The sequence below is a fragment of the Marmota flaviventris genome, chromosome 19 (genome assembly GCF_047511675.1).
Source record: "Marmota flaviventris isolate mMarFla1 chromosome 19, mMarFla1.hap1, whole genome shotgun sequence".
In the NCBI taxonomy this organism is placed as follows: Eukaryota; Metazoa; Chordata; class Mammalia; order Rodentia; family Sciuridae; genus Marmota; species Marmota flaviventris.
Window position 1 is genome coordinate 35178171 of NC_092516.1, and position 26915 is coordinate 35205085.

The window sequence follows — 26915 nt, forward strand, 5'->3', positions numbered from 1 at the left end:
CCACCTGCCTCTGAGACTTGGACCTGTCCCAGCTTCTCTGGGTTCTGTCTTCCATGCATCTACCTGGACCACTGAAAACCTACTTCCTGTTCACCACTGGAGGGTGATGAAAACCGTCTCCTGATTCTGCTCCTCAGCTCAGCTCTTCCAAGCAGCGGGATGAGGGTCTCTGGATTTGGCCAGCAAGGCCACACTTCTTTCTCTGCTGCTCCACAGATTATGAGCGGTCTCCTTTTTGCCTTTCCGTAATTTAGACACCTGTTCTTTGTTTTCCCCCAGCTGTTATCATGTCACCCCTCTTCCCTGGGTATTTTAATTGCTTCCTTCTGGCCCCATGATACATGGCAGTGCCATGACATATGACCAAGCCATGATATATGCTAGTCCTAGGTTCAGGTGACCACAACAGCACACCACATTCCTGGATCCCAGACAAGAATGATTTCCATGCTCTTTTCAGACTCTTCCCTGGAGAGCTTGCCTTTTATGACCTCTGAGTCACTGATCTCTGGGAAGAGTTTGGAGAGAGGGGATGAGCATGGAGGGAAGACATAGGAACTCTGTAGGAGAAGGAGGGCCCTGGAGGAGCGCATCTCAGGATGGCTTTGATATGGCTCAGGGCTCAGGTTCTTGTGGGGAACAGAGAGTCTACTGGGGCAGGAACCAGTTTCCATGGAGCTATTGGCTCCTTTTGCAGGATGCAGAAAGCCCGTGTTCATAATTGAGTCCTTGTTTTAGTGGGTACGGCTGGCATGGCTGCAGCTGAGTGCTTCAGATCTTGACAGTTGTGGCCAGGCAGCCAACCCGCCAAGCTGTGGGCTGAGTGTTAGCTCAAGCGCCCCTTCTGGTATTCAGTCACTTCATCATCATCTTCCTCCCCAATGCTGGAGTATAGAACCTGAGTCCACACTCCTCACACAGCTGCACCCAGTTGGCTGGTCCCAGCCTTATGGTTACAAGCCTGCCCTGTGCCCACAGAGACCCTTCCCAACACAGCATGATCACAACTGTCCGCACTTGTATGTTGATGCTTCAGATTCTGTACCGAGCCAAAGACTTGGATCCTGAGCCCAGAAGTCACACCGTGCGGGGGAACCACACACGGTCGGCGCTGCTGGCCGGCCTGCGCAAGTTCGTGCTGTACGAGCTCCAGGTGCTGGCGTTCACCCGCATCGGGAACGGGGTCCCCAGCATGCCTCTCATCCTCGAGCGTACCAAGGATGATGGTATGTACCAGGCTGGCACTCTCGCTGGCCTCACCGCCTCCCTGGGTTGCTTTCCCTATCCAAACAATTTGGATTGTGAGTGTTTTTAACATAATTTTCCAACCACTTTTTTTTTCTCAGTTGAGGGAAACAAAACAAAATTGTTTTTCAGTCACTGAGCATTTATATGGCCAATTTCAGCCTGGAGTGGATTTTTACAGCCTGATTATGAAGCTATGCAGAATTTCAGTCATAACTCTGCCTTGGGCAGTGCTGGCGAGGGGTGGGCCCGGCTGTAAAATGTGAGCTGCTCATCTTGATGGTGCCTATACAAAGCTAGTTACAAATCCACTCTGGGCCAGTGGGTCCCAATGCTTAGGGGACTGCCCAGGTCTCACCATTTGTGTAATGAGACATAATTATAAGTTCCCATGTAGAGAGCGGTACATTTGATGGCTCCCAGGGTCCCCAGACCCCTGTGTTTCCAGACTGAGTAACAAGCATATCTTGCTGATTTTGTTTTTATAGAAGTCTGAATCATCAGTAAATATGTTTTTCCACTTTGCAGATGTCAAACACTTAAAGGTTAGCTCCCTTGCATTTTCATTTTTAAAGAGACTGTAATGAAAGTGTCAGGGGAAAATATTACCCATCTCCCCCAAAACACTCACCCTGGAATCAGAGGCATCTGACAGAATGGAAACAAGTGCAGCTTTTCTTAAGCATCTCACCAAGGTGACTAATGAGCCCCAAATGCACTCTACCTGCAGAGTGGAAACTGTCCCTCCCTTGTTCTCAGAGGGACTAGAGCAAGGCTTGGCCTCTGCAGAGAACCGAGCACTGCACCCAGGTCCTCATCCTTCCCCAGCCCAGAGGCTCAGGTGGAGGGGACCCAGCAGGGAAATGGGAAGTGGACATGGTTTCACTGCAGGCTGTATGAAGCGAGGCTCCGATGAAGTCCCAGGGGCATTTTAGAGACTCCTCAACTCCCGGTCTTTTGCCATCTGCTCTTCCTAAAGGACACATTGGCTAGTCTTGGAATGATGTTTTCTCTTCTTTCTCAGTCCTAATAGAAACACGTCTTTCCTCCCTCTCATTTCAACATAATCCAAATGTTCAGCTTGGAGGAGGCCAATGTCACAATTGCCCTCCTAGCTCGCATATTTGTGAATTAGTCTGAGTCTGTGAGCTCATGGTCTCCTTCGGACATTTATTTGCCCAAATATAAGTGTCATAAGACCCATTCAAAATTTTAAATACTGATCCTAGTTTAGTAGCTCAAGGCAGAATTCAGCTGTCCACAGTGGCTGTTGTGGGCCTCCTCGTTCTGTTTCTGTATTGATTGTCACGTGCCCATGGCCTCTTACCCGGAATCAATCCATGATTAAGTCCAACAAGAATTTCCCATCCTGGCCACACACTAACTTGTCTATTCATTTAAGCAAATAAATTTTATGAGGGTTATGACCCTATTATTCAGTGGTTCCACAATACACAACTGCTTTTTGAATTATCAGTGCACTGAACCACAGAAAATTATTATATGCATTTGGGCACATCAACTCTTAATTTTCTAGGACAAGGCAGGAGAGGGGTGGCATGCATAAGAGATAAAGCATTGATTGCCAACATGTTGCTTCATCAATAGTTTAACCTCCACTTAGAGTTGGAAGGGATTTGAGTATGCCTTGTCTCACACCCACTCTCAAACCCAGTAAAGGAGTCTGAGCTCAGATTAGTATCATCTTCTTCCAACTGGCTGCACACTCTGCAGAATTATTATTAGTGGCCAGGGGACTAGTTCTGCAGTATACTAGCTGCATTTGCACCACTCCCTGAGTAGTTTATGAGCACTGCTTTCGAAACTTGGAAAACTTGGAAAGCAGATGGGTAGAATTAAAAATGAGGTGTTTTTCCAAAATTGTTAGGGAGCCACACAAAGCCATGTAGATTCCAAAAGTGATTCATCAAAAGCTTCAGCATGTTCCACCATGAGCAGTGTCCCAGAAGTAGTGCACAACTGGCCTCAGATCCTGTGTGCATCCACATCCTGTGTTTCTCCCAGCTCCAGGCCCTCCTGTGAGGCTGGTGTTCCCCGAGGTGAGGCTCACGGCAGTGCGGATCGTGTGGCAACCCCCAGAGGAACCCAATGGCGTGATTCTGGGTAAGGAGCGGCGGGAAAGAGTGAAATGACAACTAGATTACTTTCTCCTATTTTTATTAGATAGTTACAAGGGTAAAGACAAACCCCTTCGGGAGCAATGTAGAATTTTCTGAACTGAGATGATCATGGACCCTTGACTGTCTCCTGAGCTTATGCACTAAAGGTTTTTTGTGGAATGAATTTACATTTTGTTAGCCCAGAATTTCTTCCATTTGCTCAGGATTCACAACAGTGCCATTTGTAATTCATCCTGCGTCCACTCTGGGTTGTTGGCCGTGTTTTGGAAATGATTGGCTACTTTTTCACAGACCATGTGGACCTGGGCCTCCAGCCCCAGCTCCAGGACACAGCTCCTCTGCATTGAGGCTGAAAGCCACTGAGATCAAGTGCAGGCCTCAGGTCCCAGGGAATTTGTTCATATTTAATTTTTCATTCAGGGAAGCAACATTGATGAAAGGCCTTAATTTTTCCTAACTTCCCAAAGGCAGCAAATTATATTTTTAACTATTTACCCTTTATTTACCCTTCTCACTGAGACAAACTAAGGACTCTAGTACCAAACATTGCATGCATAGGGGGAAGCAGGCATGAATAAAACCTGCCCATCCTCCAGATGCCCATGTCCCATCAGGGAGATAATACAAGTGACAGTACCACACAGTAAGTGACCTGAGAGAGATTCATTGAATGCCCCCATCCATGGCAAGCCACTCCTTTAGGGTGGGTAAGTGGGCAGAAGGCTACTTTTGATCTGGATCTTGAGAATGAGTGGATTTGTAGCTCTGGAAAAAGGGAAAGGGGCATCTGCTGACCCAGAACAGAAGCCTGTTGGCAGACAGATCCAAGGGCTGGGCCAGGCCAGGCTGGGGACTGGGGTGAGTGCTGTACTGTGCACTGGAGAGTGTGTGACAGACTTAAAATGGGCATTTAAAGGCAGAGATGAAAGCACAGAATATCATTCCATACCCAGGTCAGCGCACAAATATGACAGTCACCTAATCTTGATGCGGGGAGACCCTCCATTAAGTTAGCTTGTGTTCTAGGTGACTTCCAGTGGAATTAGAAATATGAACTTACAGTCACTATTTTTAGCTGGTTTTGATCTTGGGAATCTAAGATTTGGTTTAAAGAAAGTGTTTCGCTTCAGTTTTTTTAGATTTTAAAACCCTGTACTGAGTGCAGTGGAGAGTCACCCACCAACTCGGGGCAGGAAAATTACATGATCAGATTTGTTTTCTAGGTGACGATTTTGGCTGCCAAGAGAAGGGGCTTGAGAGGGTGGTGTTTATGGAGTACTTGCTTCATTAGGATGGGCCTGGAGTGCTCCTATGTCACGCACACAAGAAGGCAGAGGCCTGTGTTCATCAGACCCTTCCGTGTGGGGCTCCTGCAGCTTCCGGATAGAAATATTGCTATGAGGATAGCATTTCTTTTCTTTTTACTTTCTGAACTGGGAGACCTTTGGAATCCCAGGTCCTGGCTGCCCCATCACAGCTGTAGGAGCTCCTGTTGAAACAAATGTTTCAGGGTTGTTCCTACTGAGAAGGGCTGCAGGCGGCCTCTGGGAACTGCACCATAAGCCCAGACCTGCAAAGTAAATACACAGGGTGGAGAGGTTTGCCCACATTCAGGCAAGGCCACACCCAGGTGCAGCCTTTTCTGGAACAAACAGGGTCAGCTGTCTGATTACCCAGGAGTGATCCCAGCCCGCTGAAGTGAGATGGAGGAGATTTTTTAGAGCTGAAGAATGTGAACTTCTGATCTGTTGCTTACAGTCCCAGGAGCCTGCAGAACTGTGGGCTCTGAGAAGATGCAGCCCCGGCGACCCACCCAGCCATGGCTGATTCTCTGTGTGTGCCCTATAGTGGGACTGCACTGCCAGAATCCACTCTATAGTTTAGGGCTGTATGGCAGACTGGGGACTCTTAAGTTAGCATCTCAACTATGCTCTCTTGCCCTGCGACCTGTGGTCTATTTGATGCTGCAACTTTAAATGGCCCATACAGGTCTTTCTTGCAAACATGGGAGGCTTTGACCTCAATAGGCTCTGAGCCAGGGTTCTGGCCTGCTCCTTACCTGGAGGACCCCCTTCTCTGGGGAGCTCTGCTCCTCCTGGAAGACTCAGGGCAGATGTCCTCTTGGTTTGGTGTCTGTTGCTATAATTGAATACCATGGACTGAGTAATTTATAAAGATTTATCAGCTTCAGTTCAAAGTGCTTTTATAATCAGAAAAACAAATGTTAAAGACACCCTGAAAAGGAAATAACAAGATTTAAATGCTAGCTGAGAGTCCCATTTGGACAGTGAGACTGGACCTAAAGGACCTGCAGCTTCTTCTGGTCCAACAGAAGATGAAATAATAAATATAATATTAAAACCAGCTCACACAGAACAAAGGTTTCTCCAGATTCTGGAGGCTGGGAGTTCCAAGCTGGAGGGGCCACCTCTGGTGAGGCCCTTCTTGCTCCTGGGGACTCTGCAGAGTCCTGACCCTGCCCAGGGCATTGCATAATGATGGGGACACTTGTGAATGTGCACCTAACTGGCTTTTATGACACCCTCACTCTGCAGTGGAGCCATTAACCCATGAATCCAGGACTCCCTGAACAGATTTGCCCATTGATGACAGCATACCCTCGTCCCTTCTTGAAGGTCCCACCTGCTTCCACCCCTTAATACCTCACAATGGGGATGAAATTTCCACTTGGGTTTTTGTGGGAAAAACTTTCACATTCTCTTCAGACCCTCACATCCTCTGCCTAGGAGTCCCACCACCTCCCTCGTGTGCATGGCTCTCTAGTAGGCACCTCTCCCTCACCCCCCCCAGCACCTTGCTCTCCTGGCACAGCCCAAGTCTCGCCGTCCAGATGGGACTCTTGGCTCACTTGCAAGTCTTGTCATTTACTTTTCAGAGTGTCTTTAACATTTGTTTTTCTGATTATAAAAGTACTATTAAATGAAAGGCAGCAATTCACAATTCACATGTATCAGACTCCAAACCTGAAGTCTGATGACACCAGACACGAGGATGTGGAGGAGTAGGACCTCTCGGGTTAGGACTGCACCACCCTCTGAGGGCAAGTGGCCACACCTGGAAGGTGTGTGCCCCTCCCACTGTCGCAGAGGTCTCCACTTCTCCACAGCACTCCTGAAAGCAATCCCTGCACCTGGGCACAGGGCTACTTGTTGCAGATTGGTTGAAGTAATAAGAAAAGGGAGTAGCCACAATGTGCCACATATGGCAGGCGTCTAGGGCTGCCTGCCTGTGTTCCCCTTTTGTGGCTGTATGGCAGTTAGCGTCTCAGCTGTGTTCTCTTGCCCGGTGACCTGTGGTCTCTTTGATGCTGCAACTTTAAATGGCCCACACAGGTCTTGCAAACTTAGGAGGCCCTGACCTCAACAGGCTCTGAGCCAAGGTTCTGGCCTGTTTCTTACCTGGAGGACCCCCTTCCCTGGGGAGCTCTGCTCCTCTTGGAAGACTTATGGCAGATGTCCCCTGTATTTTAAGTGCTGGTTTACCGACAGGCATGATGGGAAAGGCGATGAGTTTTCCTACCTGGAAGCCATGCTGAAGTGCAGACCTCAGCCTACAATTTACTGTTTGAGTGAACTTATGCAAGTTGTTTGGCATTCCTATGCCTCAGTTTCCCCATTCCTAGGAGATGAGTGACATTTGGGCCTCGTCATTACATCTGATGAGTTGCACATAGAGAACTCAGAACAATGCTTGCCACGTAGTCAGTGTTTGTCATATTTACGGTTTGAATGCTCCTAGCTCAAGGCCCCCTGTGCCCAGGGCTGGCTGGCAGCTCTCCGTGTCATGCTAGGCTTGGCCTGTGCAGGTATTTACTTTGTTGACACCAATGACATGTTTCATTGCCTTGTTTTCTATCTGGTTGCTGGAGCTAGGGGTTCATGCTAAGGGAAAAAAGAAAGCCTAGGAAAGCAATTTGGGTCACAGAATGTCCCTGATGTGTGCTGGGAAGTTTTGATTTTGATTCGGAATCTCTGGGAAGTCACTGAAAATCACAAAGTCCAGGTAAGAAGAGGACCCCAACTGTGAAAAGAGAGGTGCTAAATCAGGTAGCACTGGGTCCACCTGTACTGCAGAAGGCACCCCATTTGAGCGTCCCTTGCTGTAATGGCATTTGGCTGCAACGGATGTTGTCTGGGTTACACCTCACCTGTGTGTTCCTACAGCCAGTGCACCAAATTATAGATGCTGTCGGCAAGATGGCAAAACAATTCCCAGAGATTCCGGCTGGGGGTCATGGGGGAGGAAGGAATCTGTCTCTTTGCATGACTCACTTTATGTCCAGAAAACGAATCAATGCCTCCGCTCTGGCAGCGCAGCCTTCCGAGTGTGTAAACACCTCTGCAGCTCCCACTTTTGTAATCTATATCAAAACATGTTCTTGCATTTCCAAAAGAGATTAACAGCAGGAAACACCAGCAAGCACCTGGAGGGAAAAACACTTGCTTATTTGAGTAAATATTTTACTATGGAGAGTTTTTAGCATTTTGGACCATCCTTGGGGGGATGTGCAGAGCTTCCTGAGTATAACCATCCCTCCTCACTTGCCAGACATGGACTCTTTAATGCTCTTAAGCTAGAGGAAATGCACATGCCCTTCAGATCCCTGAGCCCACCCTACCCAACACTCCAGATTCTGCCTCTGCCTCCATGCCCATCAGAAGGCCTCCTGCCCACCCAGGGCCTAACAATTACCTTGAGCTTTTTACCAAGGGTGCACAAGAACTCTGCTGAGAATTAGGAACCCATTTGAATATGATCCATGTTTGCAGACTCCTCCTTTGGACTCCCTGAGGCATTTGTGTGCCCCGAGCCTCAAGTGGGCAAACGGGAAGACCAACAGCCAACGGGCATCTGCTAGGCCCATGAGCTGCCTACGGCCATTTGGCCACTTGTAGCTTCTCTGCCCTCTTCCTGGAGGTTGGTGGGGGTGTCTCTGCCTCCCAGTGCTACTAAGGTCAGCAGCACTGTGCCCTGCTGGTGGCCTTGCTCTGCGGACCTGAGCATTAGGGTGACTCAAACTGATGCCTTTTCTTTGCTGAGTGACAGCACAACCCATGAAATACTTGCAGTACCCCAGATGTCTGGATGGAGCCCCGAATGGTCGTGCAGCTCCCTGGCAGCAGGCTTCAAGGAACTGAGGCCCATGGGGCTTGCAGTCTGTGGCCTTATCTTCCTGGAGTCTCCTCTCTGTGTCTCTCGTTCTAGAACACATCTCACACTCACACTCACCTCTTTTTCTAGGTGCACAGTGCCCCCTCTGTCTTCCAGGTGGATTCAGAAACCCTCACAAGCTGCTTGCTGGGTGTTTTAATCTTCATTTTGGATCGATGCTCCTCGTGCTTGGCCTTACTTCTTTTGAATACCTGTATTATCATAATACACCCATAACCTTAACAACAGGCTTCTCTCAGGCCGCACTTGGCCCTCCTATTGATTCAGTGTATTCATTCTTTCCTAACGCACACCGCGGCCTTCTGACCTTGCCTTGCTGAAATTCAGTGCGCTAATGTTTCTGATCTGGCTCTGGCCATAATTACATAACCAACCTCTTCCACGTAAACGCTCTTATCTCTAATACCATCTATCATTTTCTCTAAAAATGCTAGGACTATTACACGACTGCCTTTTTTTTTTTTTTGCTACATACGCCCAGGAAAAACCCTTCTATTGTTCAGCGAGTGAGCCTTTTAAACGTGTCAGGGTAAGATATAAGTATTAATCTTTATGTTTAACAGACCATGATGTGGGAACTAAAAATGATAACATCTTTATTTAAGAGGATATAATAGGAAAGTGCAAATATAACCAGAGGCTGAGGAATCTCCTCCCAGTGGCTCAGTGTGGGACCTGGATCAGCGAGAGAAAATAATAACCCAGATTTGCTGCAATTAGGAACAAATGACATTGTGTTTGCAATTTACATGCATTACCTACTGAGTCTTTACAGACACTGTACCAGTTAGATGTCATCCTCTCTGTGCTCCAGCACCAGAAACTAGAAATTTCTGAAGAGACAAGGGTGGCAAAGACCCCCTTCCTACCCAGCTGTTGGTAACATGTGATGAAGGCCCATTCAAGGCAACACAGACACCTTTCTATAATCCTAGAGGGTTGGTCTGGGACCCCACAGATACTAAACTCCATCAATTCTCAAGTCCCCACTGTAAACTGGCGGGTGTAGTCCTTCTGTGTACTTTAAATCACCTCCAGATGACTTATAATACCTAATTCCGCATGAATGCTTTGCAAATCGTGATTAGACTGCATTATTTAGGAGATAATGACAAAGGGAAAAGTCTGCACGTGTTTAATACAGATGGAATTATTTTCTGAATGTTTTTGATCCTCAGCTGGTTGAATCTAAGAACGTGCATCCACAGATACAGAGGGTTGACTATATTAAACAGTCATTAAAACTCCCATTTCTGAAGGGAAAAGCATGCCTTTGATGTTTTACAGAAATCTCAGAATGAAAAAGCCGTATTTAGAGTAAAACTTCAGTTGTTTTCAAAAATTCATGGAAAAATGATCATCCAAAAAAGAAAAAAAAATTTCAAGTAAGTAGTAGAAGTAAGTAGTAGTTGTGTCTGAGTGTAAGGTGACCTTATTGTAGATCCATGTCCGACAGCCCCAGATGCCCAGTGTCTACAACCTGCAACCCTGCCTCTGACTGCTGAAGCCTCTGGGCTCTGAGGATTGGGTCAGACATTTAGGGGTCCTCCCCCATCCCACCCTGCAGTCCTGAGCCAGTGATCACTGGGAACTGGTGGATAAATACTTTACCCTGTTGTACAGCGCTAAAGCCTTCTCTCCCATTCCTGTGATCTGAGGTCACAGGTTACCCTGGGAAGGATGGAAAGTTAGGGTGGAGCCTTTGATGGGAAGGAGGTTCTGGCTTGGCAAGGAGAGACTAGTTTCCACTTAATCCCCCAATTCTGTGATTCACAAAGATTAGCCTTTGAACACAATCTTCAATTCATCGCAGGATTAGTACCTCTAGCAACAGAAGAATCTAAGTAGAGATAAACTGTGATAAAATAATGAAGATTAAACTATGACAAAAGCACATCTGTACTCATGTCCTGGTCCTAAAAATAAATAATACCTCATTAATTCAAACTTCTTAGTTGAAAGGCAATTTGGGTTTTAGAGAGGAGACTTGATCACACACAACTCTGCAAAATGCAAAATAACAGAAAGGGAGCTAACACCCATTGGCGGTTAGAGGGGTGCACTGGCAGGTGGGGGCGGACCTGGGAAGCCACGGGGTGATCGACAGTGGGAGGTGTGGCAGGGCCAGGCCTCTGCAATGGGCAGGAGCCTGAAGAGCCAGCAGCACCAGGTCAGTCCCACTTCTCTGTCTTAGGAAAACGCAGGCTTTTTGCACACTGAGGAGAAATTTGCTCAGTTAGACCTGGGCAGAACCAGCAAGGTGATCCTTCCCTGGTCTTCAGTGTGTAGGGCACAGGAAATAGACCACAGATGTACAGCACTCATCTGTTGTTGTTACAGACTTAATTTGTGCTTCTCTAGGAATGATTTATATCTATCCCCAGGAACAACATTCAAGTACCTGAATTCATACTAATCAGGGGTTTGGTTTCATTTTTGTTTTTATTGTTTGCTTGTTTTTGATGGTGGTACTGGGGATAGAACCTGGGGCACTTTATCCCAGAGCTGTATCCATAGCCTTTTTTTGTTTTTTTCTCAAGACAAACTCTGTCTTCTAAGTTGCTGAGGCTGGCCTTGATCTTATGATCCTTCTGCCTCAGCCTCCCAAGTGACTAGAATTACAGACATGCCCATCATGCCCAGCTTGCACAATATTCTTGATGATTCTAAAACACTATATTTGATCATGGTCTTATTGGTCATGTTATGTCTGCCAGTGTAGACTTCTTGCTTGGTTGTAAAATTTTGTTTATTTATTGCAAAATGCTTTTCTTTGGTTTCCTTAATATATGCATGGGACAATGGCATTGGGTCTTGGTCAGTTGCTTCTTGTACCAGCCACAGCCTGATTGTGCTCAAATGGTCAGGTAGAAGTTCCTTGTGTAACTCATTTTGCTAACTGACACCTGGTCCATGATGAGGCCTGCTTAGGCCCCTGAGATCCTGTACACACCTCACTTCCCTAGGGCAGAGGCTGGCCATTTCCTCCAGCTTTGATCCCTCCCGTGTGCCTCTTAAACCTCTGCTGAAAGCCGTCATCACTGTGCACCCGCAACCCCTGATCGCACAACGTAAGTGCAAATTCTCCAAATATCAGCACCTTGAGAATAATCATGTGATTCTGAAAGCCAGAGGTGGACATATTGAGGAGGTCAGTGTAACGCAAGAACACTGGTTTATATCTCTCAGACAGTAGGTGACTCTCAAAAGATACAATTCAGAGCTTTACCAGATAATAGAGATATAAATGCATTTAAGTGTATAAAGGCAAATACAAGGAAAAAGGAAAGCAGTAATATACTGAACCAAAATTGTGTGACAGAAAAGATAGAGGTAGAAAGAAGGGGAACAAGGCTAATTTCATCATCATTCATGGTGACGAGTTATCAGATGCTGTCTCAAGAAGCCAACGACTGAGGAGATGGCATAACCTGTAAATCTGAGGGTAAGAACTGGAAGAACCAAAAATAAATGATAAACCATCCAAAAGGATGAGAAGGAAAAACCCACATCCATCCAAGCAAATGACAAGTATAGAGATGCTAATGAGAGAAGCCATGCACAGGACTGGATGACTGATGTGCTCTCATGTGCAGGAAAGAATGAGGCTGTCATCCTAAGCACTCTGCTCTCGTATTCTTAGATTATCACCAGAAAAACACCCAAGAAACCAGCAATGCTTGCATGGAAGAGAGGCTCAGGGAGGTACGGAGGGCAGGCACCAGAGAAACGCTTTACACTATTTTCTTTGCCTTTTACATAATCTTTGAGCCATGTGAATATAAAGTAATTTAAAAAGTAATAACAACACATTATAACATTTTAATGCCTTTTTAAAAAGGCAACTTAAGCCAGGAAGTTTTCAAAAATGCATATTGATTCCATAACCAGATATGCTGCTTCCTGCCAGATGACCTAGAATCAGGCACTTGGAAGCAGGAAGCTGTTGGAAACTACGTACTTCCGGGGGAGGACCCACTTACAGTTACCTGATGTGCATCTCCTCAGGGCTGAGCACGAGCAGATGTAGCTGACTCAAGGAGGAAGAGGTCCAAGGTCCGAGAGTCGGGGCTTTGCTACTATAATATAGCTGAAGTGAGGGAAGCTAAGCACTTGTCCCAGCTCCTTTGGGGTCAGGCCGGGAGCTTGAGCATGTCTTGCATACCTGCTTGGTGTCCCCATGCTGCCTCTGATGGGTGGTCACTGTTGTGACCTGGAGCTGCAAGGCCTATGGCTTCTGCAGAACTGTGTTAGCATTGGTGCCTGGCAGGACCAGGGACCCTCATGGAAAAACAACCCCGTGAGCATCATGAGATGCCACCAGAACACCTTGAGCAAAGGGACAGCTACTGATTTGTGACCACATCAAGGCCAAGAATGGCTGTACAAGGAGGCTATGTCTGTTGTAGGTTATGTAACCCCAGAAGCCCTGTGAGTGTTTCCTGTTGTCCCCCCATACAGCTCAATAGACTGAGGGTCAGAGGGGGTGACACTGTTACATGAGTGACAGTAGGAAACATGCAGAACCTGAGTCTCAGCCTCCAGAATACCTGCACTTCTTGTGGAGCACTGTTGCTATTGGAAAATCCCCTCATCCAGTACTACAGGGAGCATGGTCTAGATCATCAGGGCCCTTGAGGGCCTGTCCCCTTGCTGAGAGATGGGCATAGGTTCTTTTTAAGGAAGGGTGAGACAGACCCGGGCTCCAGTTCTCAGTGACCTTGAGCAAACCCCATAACCTCTCATGTACCATTGCCTCCTCACCAGCCACCCTCTAAGGCTGATGTGAGGCTGGGGGTGTGGGAGGGGCTTTGGGAGCCCAGCAGGGGCCCTGCATGTGGCCTGCTCAGCCACAGCAGCTGTCTCCCTCATTTTCAGGATGCTGAGTGCCCACAAGTCTCTGAAGGCCTGAGACTGGCTCCACAAGCTTCAAGGTCCTCACCCCATGACTAAGCATGACTAAGGAGGAAGGAGTGGCCTGCCAGCCTTCCCTGGGCTGCCAGTCCATTGTCTTCAAATGGGATGGGAAGGAGGAAGGCTTTGGGCAGAACACCCGTGTCAGAGTTTTGGGCACCCCAGGAAATCCCCAGGACACCTGTTCCCCATGTCAGGGAGAAGAGCCCTAGTCCATGAGGCAGGGTCGCCACACAGCAATTCAGGGTCCCACAAATACCTGGGCTCCAGGTGGCATCATTATGGATAAGGCAGAGTTTGCTGATCCCCAGTCTGTGTGATGATGACACAGGCAAAGGCTAGAGCTAAGTCAGGGTCCCCACTCAGTCTGATCTCCACATACTCATTCTCCTGACCTCCGTATGGCCAGCTGGGCCAGACACCTTACACAGTCAGAGAAACAGCAATGTGCAGAGCTGGGGAGGTGCCAGCTAGCGCAGTCACCCTGGCCTCAAGGACCTGCAAGCAGGAAGAACAAAGGCAGAGGAGGCACTGCGTCCAGCACAGAGGCTGGGGACATGCACACTGTGTACCATGAGCCCGCCTGTCAGGAGGCAAGGCCTGCCGCACCCTGCAGTGCTGCCCGCCCACAGACGGCCCATGCCAGTCAAGCAACCAAGGACCCATTCAGTTCTGCTGGCTTGATATGCCCCTCTGTGCCCCCCTTGTTTACCATGAACCATGGGCTGTCATTAGTTTTCTGGACACCCAGCACCCTATCTGCTCTGTTTTTAATCAGCATGGGGGCACAGTGGCTGGACCACACGCTGAGAGCCCAGAGGAGGCAGTGCCCAGACCCAGGCTGGGTCTGGGTTGCCCTGTTGGAGAGGTTTGATCGTTAATGATGTCTGATCAACCGTGAACCCTTAATAATCAAGGAACATGGAGAGATGGCCAGAGCTGGCCCAGCCCTCCCTCAAATGATTAAAAATCACAGAAGGAGAATTAAAGTGGCGCCACCCATCTCGGCACCAGGGGAGTGGGTGAGGAAATCCGGGCTGCTGAGCAAACCACGAGGGTTACAGGTGGTGGGAAGATAAGAGGAAGGGGAAGTGTAACAGGTGAGACCAGCATAATCTTGCCCACTGCAGGTTGTGCTGTGTTGGCAAATGAGGAAGAAGCTGCCAAGGTCAGGCACTGCCCTCTTTTGCCAGAGCAGGGGAAGGACTCCATCATGGGAGGGGCACAGAGGGCAAAAAAAAAAGCCACAGGCAGGGCATGCTCCACCTTCCTGTCAAGAACAACCTGGGGTCCTGGCTCCTGTGGCACTCTCCCCGTGTGCCAGCATCCTCAGGAAAGATGAAACTGTTTTCCCACCTTGTTCTGGTGAGGGATGAAGAGTAAAACAAACTTCATGGGGGGATTGCACTCAGAGGCCACTCCATTCATCACTGTAGGTGTCATGTCCCTTTCAGTGCACACCTCGACCACCTCCAGAAACCAGGAAGGAACAAATGTCTGCGTTTGGGTTTTCAATCCAGAAGCAATTACAGGTGGTGGGAGGGCGGGTTTCCCAGCATATGTACAAAGGGCTGGCTGAGCTCTCTCCTTCCCTCCCCACACCTCACCTTCAGGGTACCAGATCGCCTACCGCCTGGCCAGCAGCAGCCCCCACACATTCACCACCGTGGAGGTTGGTGCCACAGTGCGGCAATTCACGGCCACCGAGCTGGCCCCAGAGTCTGCCTACATCTTCAGATTGTCTGCCAAGACGAGGCAGGGATGGGGGGAGCCCCTGGAGGCCACAGTCATCACCACAGAGAAGAGAGGTAAGCCCTCCCAGCCTGATCTCACCTCACCCTCAGGAGGAGATGGCCTTGGGCCCTGCACTCCAAGCCCACAGCAGCCCAGAAACAGGACAGCCTGATTTCTCCCTGCTTCCCAAGCCCATAGCCTGGTCCTGCCACCTCTCTCTGAGCCCACCTTGGCCCAAGTCTGCCTGAGGTCCTTCCCTCCCCAGGCCTTAGGACCCACCTAGTCCCCTAGGCTCCTGTGTGTGGCACTTGGTGTTCCCTCGGCTGACTTGTTCCTGATCTGACTTTGTGACTCGACTCTTCCCAGAGGCCCCCAGGCAGCACCTGTGGGATGCTCTTGACTTCCAGGGTGCTAGTCCTCACACTTGGTCCACTCTGCACTACCAGTCTGACTTCACTGAGGCAGAGCTCAAAACAGATGGGCAGTTGGCCCCTGTGAGCTGGCACACGTTGGGTGCTATTTACCCCCAAGCCTGTGACCAGGGCAGGGAAGGCTGGTTTCCCCCTCCTGTAGTTGACCTCTCCCAGTGGCCCCGAAGCTCCCAGGGAAGACCAAACCCGCCTTCCTCTGGGAGTCCCAGTGGATCACTGAGCAGCAGGCCTGTTTCCCAGTGAGGGAGACAGTGGTGACATTTCCCTTAGGGTGCGGTAGCACTCAATAATGCACATCCGCTATGCCACCGGTGCGGCTGTCTGTTGGCATTGTTGATAGAAGGTATCCTTATAGGCGCCTTCATGTCACCGAGAGGCCAGAACTTCTGAGTGTGCAGCAGATGGAGGGGAAAGGCCAGTCACACTCAGTGACCCTTTAAAGGACCACCTTCAGTTCCCTTTGCTGCCACCCCTGGTTATCAGGGGAAAGTTTTGTCTGAAGTTGGGAGAAAATAATCAGTGACTCTCCCAAAGCAAACCTCTCCACCTTTTCCTGGTGCACGTGTTTTCACCCACATTTTCTCAAATGGGCCAACTGTGCTCCTCCCGTGAGTCTGGCCTGGGAGCAAGTGCTTCTCCAAAATGCCCCTCACCTCCCCACACCTCCAGCAGCCGGTACTCTTTCCATGTCCTTTAGTGGAGGACGAGGCTGAGGCTCAGAGAGGTGAAGCGACCTGCCAAACCTGGGCTGGGAAGATTCCCAGGAACTGGAGCTGCATCCTGGTCCTTAGGGTCCTTGTTACTGGGGAGAGTGGTCATGGCCTGGGGGTGGCAGCTGAGGCCCTGGCTCCTGTGCCTAGTGGCCTTTGATCCATGCCGTCTTCCTCTGGGTAACACCATTTAGGAGGACTCAGCTCTCAAGCAGAGGGTAGCATGGCGGCTGGCCAAAGGCAGACATGGCTCAACTCCAGAGTTGAGTAGAAATACTCACACAAACATCCTCCTGTGGGTGGACCCTCATGGCCTGGTCCACACTGGCCTGCTGCTAAGGGCGTGGGGGCCACTGCTCCCCACCCTGCACCCTGCTTCCTCCCAGCCACCTGCTTCTCCAGCCCAGAGAGTTTAGATTTTTCTGCCCGGCCCTCAGTTGGTAGCTCAGGAAGACGGAGCCCTGCGGGCAGTATGTCCAGAGGGGGGAAGCAGGGGGGAGCCCGGCTATTACTCGGGCCAGGAGAAGTCAGGCAGCCAAAGCGTGTGCCTAAGGATCGGACTGCTGATGAAGTTAGATCGAAGCGTTTCTCACGGACCCATCACTGCAGGGCCGACAATCAATTGCTGCTTTATTACACGCCACACATTTTAATCAGAATCAATAATCTTCATGATAAACAATTAAACAATTATTCCTCCCTCTGTGGAGTTTCTCTATTGAAATCGATGGGAAACGAGGCCAGGGTGACAGGAAAGTGATGCCTGGGCTGGACCCATGCACCCTGCACCCCATACCTCAGTCTCATCACCGCAGACATGGTAGCTCAGAGATGATCTTGCCCTGCACCTGCTCCCTGCCCCTCAGAAGAACCAAGGAGATGCCGCTAATGAGTTAGACTCTGGTTGACTGCAAGGAAAAGAAAGTCCACGCTTAGGAATGTACTGAGCCCAAACTCCGAGGGACTGAATGAGGCAGGAGATGTCTTAGCCCCTACAAAGCCAGCTGTCATTCACACACCTGCTCTTGATGGTGGGAGGGTGGGGGCCCATATGGTGTTCACCTCTGCCCACCTCTGGCTGGCTCTGCTGTGGGAGCCAGCAGGAGTCTCCAGTCAGCTCCAAGCTGGGCATGTCCAAAATCAGCTAAGACAACCTCCTCACCCCAGCCATGGAGACAAGCCTTTTGGTGCCTGATGCACCGAGTCTAAGCAGGCAGCAGGAAACAGTAGAGAGCACCCTCTCACCCATCCCTGGTCTGTCCTCCTTTGGTTGCAGAGCGGCCAGCACCCCCCAGAGAGCTCCTGGTGCCCCAGGCGGAAGTGACAGCCCGCAGCCTCCAGCTCCAGTGGGTTCCAGGAAGTGATGGGGCCTCCCCCATCCGGTACTTCACTGTGCAAGTTCGGGAGCTGCCCAGGGGAGAGTGGCAGACCTACTCCTCGTCCATCAGCCACGAGGCCACAGCCTGTGCCGTTGAAAGGTACTATGGGAACCAGGACTTTCCCCAAGTAGCCTGGGCCTTGCCCTGTGGGTCTCTGCCCTGGCCTCCTCCTGCCTACAGAGTGGGAGGCTGTGTGGCTTCCGAGTCCCAGTTCCTCCAGAAGGTAGAGCTGGGGAAAGGAGAGCATGGAGAAGGGGTGAGCAGGGGGTGGGCAGTGGGGTGTGAGGGCCCCAGGGAATAAGCTAGGAACTGTCCTCCTGTTCGGACCCTGACCCAAGGTCTGCTTGTGTGGGGCTCAGGACTGCCTTTTCACCCCCCTTTACTATGGAGGAAACAGGCTGAGAGGCTAAGTAAACTGTCAGGCCTTAGTCTTGGAGGAGGCCCCAGGCCTCCAGCATCCTCACCACTGCGGGGTCCGGGGAGATCGGTATTAGGCACATAGGAAACTCCTGACACCGGGCTTCTCACAAGCCCCCGGGCACCTCCATCCTCAGAGACCCCAGGATACGCTTTGGGATGAGGGCAGGTGGGAGTGTGGCTCCATCACTGCCTCTTAGGTGTGACAATGGGGTGATCTAAAGAAAAGAGAAATGCCCCTCAGGGACAAGTGACAGAGGTGGAGGTGACACATGGGAGGGGTGGTCACAGCACATTATAAGAGGAGGGATTGTTATATAGAACGTGGGGGTTCAGGCCTGGCTTCTGCCACTTGCTCTTGGGTCATCTTGCACAGGTGATTTGACTGACCTTAGACATCTCCTCACCCCCAGTCTTTTAAGTCATGGAGTAGCCTGAAATAAGGACCGCATGACACCCAGGGCACCAGGTGCTGGCGCAGTGGTAACCAGAGGTGGGCTGATATGGCCGTTGTCACCCACACTGTGCCCCCTGGAGGCACTGACCCTGAAAGCTGATCAGAGGCTGTGAGCATCCCCTCCTCTGAGGGAATGAGGACCAGCTCTCTGCAGTGGCTCTCAGGCTTGGGCTCACTCTGGAGCTGGCGATCAGGGCAGGTCACAGGCCGAGGGGAGGCCCTGCCTCAGCAGAGCTGCACCCAGAGCTGCACCCACGCATTGCCAGACGTTCCCCCAGATGCCTGAAGCAGCAATAGTGCTGCACCTGCCTGCTGTGCTGTGTCCTGTACAAACACACTTAGGATAAACTTTAATGGTAAGCCATTGATGACAAAAACTCATAGTAAAATAGAACAATATAACAATGGACTGTGATAAAAGTTACTTAAAACTTAGGGACTTGCTTATTTCCGGAATTTTCCATTTAATATTTTCTGATCTCAGACAGTCATGAGCAACTGAAAATGAGGAGAGCAAAATCTTGATTGAGGGGGTGACTAAGAGTACAGCACTGTCACCCGAAGCACCACTCCCATAGGTCATACGCTGCTCCCGGCAGCCCTGTGGAGGTGCAGGTCGGAGTGTTTAGAATTCCACTTCACAAGTGAGAAGCTTGAGGCAGGATGTTTTAGGTGATGGGTGTGCAGTGCCTTGGCTGAGCCCTTGGCTCCTCTGTGGCTCTGCCTTTCTGTGGGCCTGTAGCTCAAGTCTTTGTGGACACCCTGCATAGCCTCGTGGCCTGGGAAAAGTTCATCACCGGATATTTGCCACGCTCCCTCTCATCACCTGTGAAAGGCAGGGCTGAAGGTCAATCCTGTGGTTCTTTCGGCTGAGTCCCCAACTGGCCTCATTATTGACTGCCAGCAAACTGGCAGCAAAAAATAGGCAATCCTGAATGGCCAGACTTCTCCCAGGCTTCTGCCAGCACCCAGTCACCCATGGAGCAATAGCAGTGGAGCTTGGGAGGTATAGCTCCTAGCGCTCCAGAGGGGAGCCATTCTGGGCACAGGTGTCACCTCTAGAATTCTCCTGTCCTGCCTCTGGGGTTCAGGTGAGTGTGGCCAGACGTGCCCAGCCTTACTTAATAAACCACGATCAATTGCCCTGGGTGCTGAGCTTAATTAGCAGCACCCATGGGTATGAATAACTTCACCACTTTTTGAAACCATCTGAAACAAAGGGGGAAAAAAAGATTCAGCACTTTTTTTCTGGAACCTTCTGAGATCGCCCAGATAATTGTGTGCTTTGTTTGGTCAAGAAAAGCAGAGGTTCATGTTTCAGGACAGGCAGTTTTATTTGGTACAGAGGACACTTTTATCAATTTCCTAACAGGCCAGAACTAGGACAAATACCTCCTCCACTTGTCAATAGAAAACACATCACGGGCAGAATCCCAAGGAAGCAATATTTTGTACACTGCTGTGGTATGATCACCCTTCCTGCTTAATAATCCTGACAGCTCCATTTGACCTTTACCTGTCTCATGAAACCTGCTTAAAAAAAAAATTACTTAGTGCTTAACTGTCAAGATCTGTGACTGTGCCTGGATCTAGTTCCAGAGCACCAGGGAGAAGGTCACCTGAGACCTGTGTGGACATCGTGAGCTCCTAGACAATGGTCAGGATTGTCAGACTGTGAGCCTAGCACAGATGTGCAGAGAGAGGGGGCCATATGGACTTCAGGATGGACAGTGACCATGGACCCTGGGGGCTATGCATGAGTGAGCAGTAGACTCTGGCTTTCTGCCTTACTTAATAAACCACGATCAATTGCCCTGGGTGCTGAGCTTAATTAGCAGCACCCATGGGTATGAATAACTTCACCACTTTGTGAAACCATCTGAAACAAAGGGGGAAAAAAAGATTCAGCACTGTTCTGCTGCAACAGGTGCCATGAACCCATAGAGAAAACATGAGGGCCAGAAGGGATTTCTCACATCAAACAGCAGGGACTTAGAGCCAACATGCTGACCCTAAATCCATCAGGGTCTTCATTTCTTCTTCTACATAATCTTCAAAAATACTGACTTTTAAAAATCAGGTATATTCGGCCAAGGATTTTATGCATGGGTTGGATATTTTTTGTTCTCTGTGATGCAAATAATGAGTTCTTATTAGTTTTGATGCCTTTAAGATAAATAAATAAAAGGCGATAGTTTTTTAATGCCCAGAACTCATACAGTTTACACTGTAACCAAAACAATTGAAGTATATAGGAACTCCTTTTGTTGATAAGACCCCAAAAATAGCTCTGAGGGAAGAACACTGAACTCTAAGCCATGCCCCATGCCCCACGCAAAGCAGAAGGCTCTGGAGGTGACATTCCTGTGTGTGATTAATAGTTGGAGCCAGCACCAGCACACACTTATTTCCTCAGTGTAATTGTTCGGGGGCTTGGGGAGCAGGGTTCTGAAGCAAGTTTGGATAGCCAGGGTCCTGTATTATCTACTGGGTTCATTTTCTGGGTGTTAGAGGTGGTTAGAAGCAAGAGTTTAGGTAACAAATGTCATCTCTAAAATGTACTTAAATCTATTAGGTTTCTGAGGTTGGATAGTGGAGATTTGGAAGGGGAGGCATGTGGAATATGCAAATGGCCAGGGGAAGCAGCCCCCTGCATCAAAGGGCTTCCTGAAAGAAAGCAAGAGGACTCAGAGGAAAGCCTTCAGGAAGACCAGAGAGAGAAAGCCACCTTTGTTGATTGCCTACCATATGCCAAGATCCACTAGACTCCATGAGGGGGGTTGGTTATGAAATTTAATTTCTGCAACATCCCTGAGAAGTGTCAATACCATCCTCTCCATTTTAATAGATGGAAAAAGTGACAGCCATAGAAGCTAAATGACTTGCCCCAGTTTGTAGTGGCAGAGCCAGAATGGAAATTCTGCTTGACAGCTCCAAAGCAGAGGCTTGAATTGGAGAGAGAGAGAGAGAGAGAGAGAGAGAGAGAGAGAGAGAGAGAGAGCGCGCAAGCGAGCGCATGCACGGAATTTGGGGGAATCAGAAGAGATGAATGGGAGAGTTCCAGACCCATTTGTTCCTTTGCTTCTGTCTCAAGTAGTCACTGAAGTCCTGGTCCCCACAGCATGGAGTTTGGCTTGGGCTTGAGGTAGGCTGGAGGTGCCAGGGCCAGGAAGTGGACCAGCGGGCCAGGAAGTGGACCAGCAGTCCAGAGGAGCAGCTCTGCAGAGGGGTGGAGGGGGCTGGGGTCAGTGTGCACAGGATGCTGCTCAGTCAGCCCCGAGCCAGGGAACCTGGCTTTGAGGTGCAGCATCCCTGGAGCTGATGGAGAAGGGCTGTCACATGTCTCATCTGGACAGTGGGTGCCATTCCCTTGTGCAGGCATGTGTGTGAGCCCTGCGGCTCCCCGAGGCAGCTCATTATGTTTGTTGAATGAGGCGAGCCTGGCAGAACCTGAGCCTGCTGCTGGACTGTGTCCTCTCTCCTTGTACCCAGCCCTGTGAATCTCAGAGCTGGACAAGATTCGTCACTGTGTGGCATTCTGGGCCCCCAGAGGTTACAGACCCAAGTGGGATTATGGGGAGAGAGTCTTCAAGGAGCATTCAGTGTGTCCCCAAACTCCTAAATCATTAGTGAACAGTGAAGTCCTGCGCTACACGCTGCTAAATGTAAGGCTGAGTCTTTTCTGAAGCTCCTTCCACACACCGGACATGTGTTAGTTTCTATCCATGTCCTCTGCTCCTGGCACTGTCCTCTTTTGTTCATTCCTTCAGTAAAGGACAACTGTGCACCTGGTGTGGTGCTGAAGCTACTGCAGGAAGTGAGGTGGACAAGGTCCTTCCTCCTGGATGTTGTCTCTTGTAATGTCATCAAGGAAAGAGAGATTGGGATAAAGGAGATGAGGGAAATAAACAAGGTCTGAGGACAGCTGGCAGGACAGGCATGTTAGCTATTTAAGCTGATCCTAAAGGGTGACATTGTAACAGCGAATGTTAAGTGAGTGCTTACACTGTGCTAGACTCTCCTAAGACCTCACCTGAATGTAGTAATCTTCTCACCCTTGTGACATGAGCATTATTACCCATCCATATTAGGAAGTGGGGCAATGTGGCCTATCCAGGGTGACTGGGAACCAAGCTAAGCACTTTGACTTCAGAGTCCACATGCCAAAGGGCCATCTGGACCACCTCCTGTGTCAGGAGGAGAAGCTGCTGGCATTGCATATGTGGGCAGCTAAGCTGGGTGAGGCTAGGCCCTCACAGGGCAAAGCCTGCAGCAGAGACCATCATAGCTGTGGGACTTTGAAAGTATCTCCATTAAGGCTCTCTGGAGTCCTGAGGCTTCTGGTCACTGCTCTTCCCAGCTGCAGGAGCTGAGTGCAGAGCAGCCACACCAGGCCAGTGGGGAGCAGCCAGGAAGAGTTGGTTGCTGGGGGCTTGAGGTACAGCATCCCTGGAGCTGATGGAGGAGGGCTGTAATCCATCTCAAGCAGGAGTGTTGTGGAAGCAGGGGAACTGGAAAGGTTTCTGTTCATAGTTTCCAGAAATGGTTATCGGTTTCCTTCAAAGCAGGACCCTTTCTCTAAACAAGTATTTTCCACCCTGAGTGCACAAACCAGGCATCAGTGGGGTGGCTGCTGCTGCTGTTGGGCGGCAGGGGCTCTGCACTCACGGGGTCCTTAGTCTCAGGGGTTCCAAGTCTTGGCTGCAAAACCCCCAGGCTATAGGTTGGCTCTAGAGGGGGTGGTAAAGGGGGGAGGACTGGCTTTCAAGTGAGGAGAACTTGGGCTTAGACTGGCAGTCAGGGGGACTTATAGTTGGCTTGGTATTGAGGACAGGGATTTGAGGGTCCTAATCACCCTCAAGTCTTCTGGCCTGGAACACAGAGGATGGTGCAGCTGTGGCCTGATGCAGAGCTGCTTGCTGGTGGGGAGGGAGACAATGTGGCCTCCCTGCCTGCCCATGCAGAAGTGAAGGGCAACCAGGAAGAGCCGATTGGCCTGACACCGAACCAGCCAGGGCATTTGTCACTGACGGACTCAGTGACATGAAGAAGGGACATCATCTGTGTAGTCTGAAGTCTCAGCTTAGGTTTGGCATGGGGCTTGGCTTGTGAGCCCCAACAGCCACCATGGCTCGGTGGCTGGGAGGGGAAGAAAGGAGGAAAACCAAGAAGGAAAGGCTTTAGGGCTTGTGTGCTCCACTGAAACCCGGGAGGCAGGTTGGCAAGGAAAATACAGGTTTTATTCAAAGCTTTGAGCAAGATAGAGAACTTTCAGTCTCAAAGCTCCTTCTTCAGAGAACTCAGGGGGTAGAAAGCTTTTATGAGAGGAAGAGGTGTAAAAGGCAGGAATTTCACAGGCTTCTCTCTTCCAAGACATTGGCCTTGAGTCTCTGTTGCCTCCTTATCACATCAAAGGGCACCTGACCTCCTGGGCCAGCATCTGCATCTTCTTTCCAGATAAACATGCTACTTTTTGATGGAAGAGAGGAAAGGCATTGCAGAGGGACTTCTTTAGAAACCGGGTTTAGAAACTGAGAGAAAGGGAGGAAGGGATGTTAAAGATGGGGAATAGATTAGGGAAAGATTGGGTGGGGAGGAGGAAGTCACTCTAAGAAAAAACATCTTTTCAAGGATATACTTTAAAGAAATGCTTCCCCTATTGCTGTTATGGAAGGAAGGAAAGAAGGGAGGGCGGGCTGGGGAGCAGGCACAGCTAGGCCTGAAGTGTGAGCACTAAGCAGAGCATTAGCGCCCTAACATCTTCATCAGGGGTCTGGGACATTTTTCACAGGGACAGTTGACATGGACATTGTATTATGTGACATAGGAATGCTGCTTCAAGACAAGCCCCTATTCCAATCCTGGCTGTGCCATTTACCAGTCCTCTGGCAGTGGGCAAGTGAATTGGCCCGACTGGCCTGTTTTCTCAGCCTGGAAATGGGCATAGCGATGACTCCTGCCCATCAAGCCACCATGCAGGCCAAATGGGATGATACTTACCAAGTGCCTCGTCCCAGGCAGGTTCAGCAAATGGGAGGGAGAGGTTGGTGGCCCTCCCAGCTGTGCAGAGTTGGACCTGGGCTGACCCCTGAGGTTGGGCCAGGGAAGACTACGCGCAGGAGCACTAGGAGCAGAGGGGTGCATCAGGCAGGCGCCCGCTTTGCAGGTCAGTGCTAGGGCTGATCTAATTAGCATCTCCTGGCAACCTTGCCCCTCAATTTCCCCAGAGGGCAGTGGCTGGCTGTGGACTCTCACTTTGGAGATGGTGGTGCCTCCTAGACCAGGATCTCTCCCAGATCTCTGCTATGGGAAACCCTCCTACCCTGATATCATGGTCCAGGGTGTTCACAGGCTGTTCACACAGCTGTGTGTTCACAGCTCTGGGCCTGAAGATTCACTGTAATTTTCCACGGTCCCCTTAGAGGCCCCGTTTATTGTACCTGGGGGTGATTTAATGGCCCATCTCTACTGGCACAAGAGCCCCTCACTCTCAGGGCTGGGAAGGTACCTGCCTTCCCTCTGTGCTTGCCCAGGATGGACGGAACAAGGTGGGAGGTGCGTCACAGTCACAGTCTCTCTCCACTTCAGGCTGAGGCCCTTCACCTCCTACAAGCTGCGCCTGAAAGCTACCAATGACATCGGGGACAGCGACTTCAGTTCAGAGACGGAGGCGGTCACCACACTGCAGGACGGTGAGCAAGTTGAGGCTCAACCATTCTCTACTGCTGTCCCTGAGGCCCCAAACACTTGCTCCTAGAGAGAGGCCCCACTTTGTCTTGAGCCAGGAAGGAAGGGATCACCAGGGAGCAGTGGCGAGCAGCAGAATCCCATTAGTGACAGACAGCTTCCAGTGTTCCTGCCTGCCCTGTGGTCGTAAATCAAGGCTTCAAGGGCTTCCAAATGGAATGGAACTTTCTTTGATTGGCTTCCAAAGCCCCTTACATCCATTAGCATCCCAGAAGTTGAATAATTGATAGGGTCGTTAAAAATGAATGTCAGTGGGTAGCTGGGTTTAAGAGGTTTCCCCAGTTTTTCTAAAGGCCCTTGGTTTGAGAATAGCACAGGCAGGTCAAGGAAGGCAGAGCTCCTCAGAGCACCAGGTGGTTCTTCACCCCCATCCTGCCTCAGAAGCTCTGGGCCTGAAGGTTCATTGTAATTTTCTATGCCCCATCCTGTTAGGCCGAAGGGAGCCCAGGGGACAGCTCCATCAGATGTGTGGAACAGCGATGGTCTGGTGGCCTGTGGGATGGAAACGATGGATGTTGTGTAACAGGCACAGAGCCGGCCCCAGGCCTGAGCACTTAGTCCACCCAGCAGTGCTTGATAATAATTCCCTAAGCCAAGCCCAAAGCCCTGTCTTTCCCATTTAACGCACCAGTGGAAAGATTTCCAAATAGACCAGCTTCCAGCCACTCACCCTGTGACCTCACATCTCCATTTTTTTTTTTTTTTTAGAACCTAGAAGTTTAGTGTTTCCTAAACAGAGCCTCGCAGGACCTTAGGGACCAGCCCAGGGAGGAGGGGAGCCATACTCAACTCCTCAGCGACACAGAAAAACTGATTTTTGCTAGAAAACTAGTTCTCCCAGTGGGGTAGAATCTGCTGGTTTTGCGCCCTGATGCCCTCTGGCCTCCAGGAGGCCCTTGGCCTGCCCTTGAGGACTGACTGCCCCACTCCTTGAGCCTCTCCCAAACTATTTCCTGTGCACTAAACCTGGGAGTTTATTGGAGCCTGGAGGAAAGGCAGGAGGGGAGAGAAGCCTTAGAGGCTTGGGGGAGAATCCCCAATTCAGAGTCCTGTGGGGCTCAGCAGCTCTGCTGGGCAGGGGAGCCAGTCAGCCCCAGGGAGCTCCTAGGTCAGTGCAGAGGTAAAGAGTCCACAAACCCCTTCATTCATGACTGAGGCTCCATGCAATCCCAAAGCCTTCCAATTGATCCACTTCAAGTGGGGGCCAACTTCACGCTAAACCACCGGGAAGGTTGGCACTGGAACTAAAGCATCATCTGAAACTGAAAATGCTTTCGTTTTAATTTACATTTAACACAACTGAGGTAATTTTTGCAACTGTGCACTAATTCGTAGAAGAAAGAAGAAAGACACATAACAAGCTGATTTTATTGTTGGGTTATCTCTGACAAACCATGTGAGCACAAGATCCAACAGCCTCCCTGTGACCTGCGGGAATGGGCCATTTCTTGAAAAACCATTCGAGGGACTCTCCAAGCTCCCAGGCCTTTCTCAGTCCTTTGATATTCAAATCAGTGCTTTTGATGCACCTATCTGAGCATCTTCCT

At 50.0% G+C, this 26915-nt stretch overlaps 1 protein-coding gene across 1 annotated transcript in view; it reads left to right on the forward strand.

The window, feature by feature from the left end:
• Sdk1 (sidekick cell adhesion molecule 1) overlaps positions 1-26915 on the forward strand; it is an 886283-nt gene that overhangs the window by 775456 nt on the left and 83912 nt on the right. The window contains exons 27-31 of the mRNA XM_027956222.2: positions 1037-1226; positions 3271-3369; positions 15107-15301; positions 17645-17846; positions 25210-25313. Of these exons, the coding sequence (XP_027812023.2) occupies positions 1037-1226; positions 3271-3369; positions 15107-15301; positions 17645-17846; positions 25210-25313 (790 nt within the window). The remainder of the gene's footprint in view (positions 1-1036; positions 1227-3270; positions 3370-15106; positions 15302-17644; positions 17847-25209; positions 25314-26915) is intronic.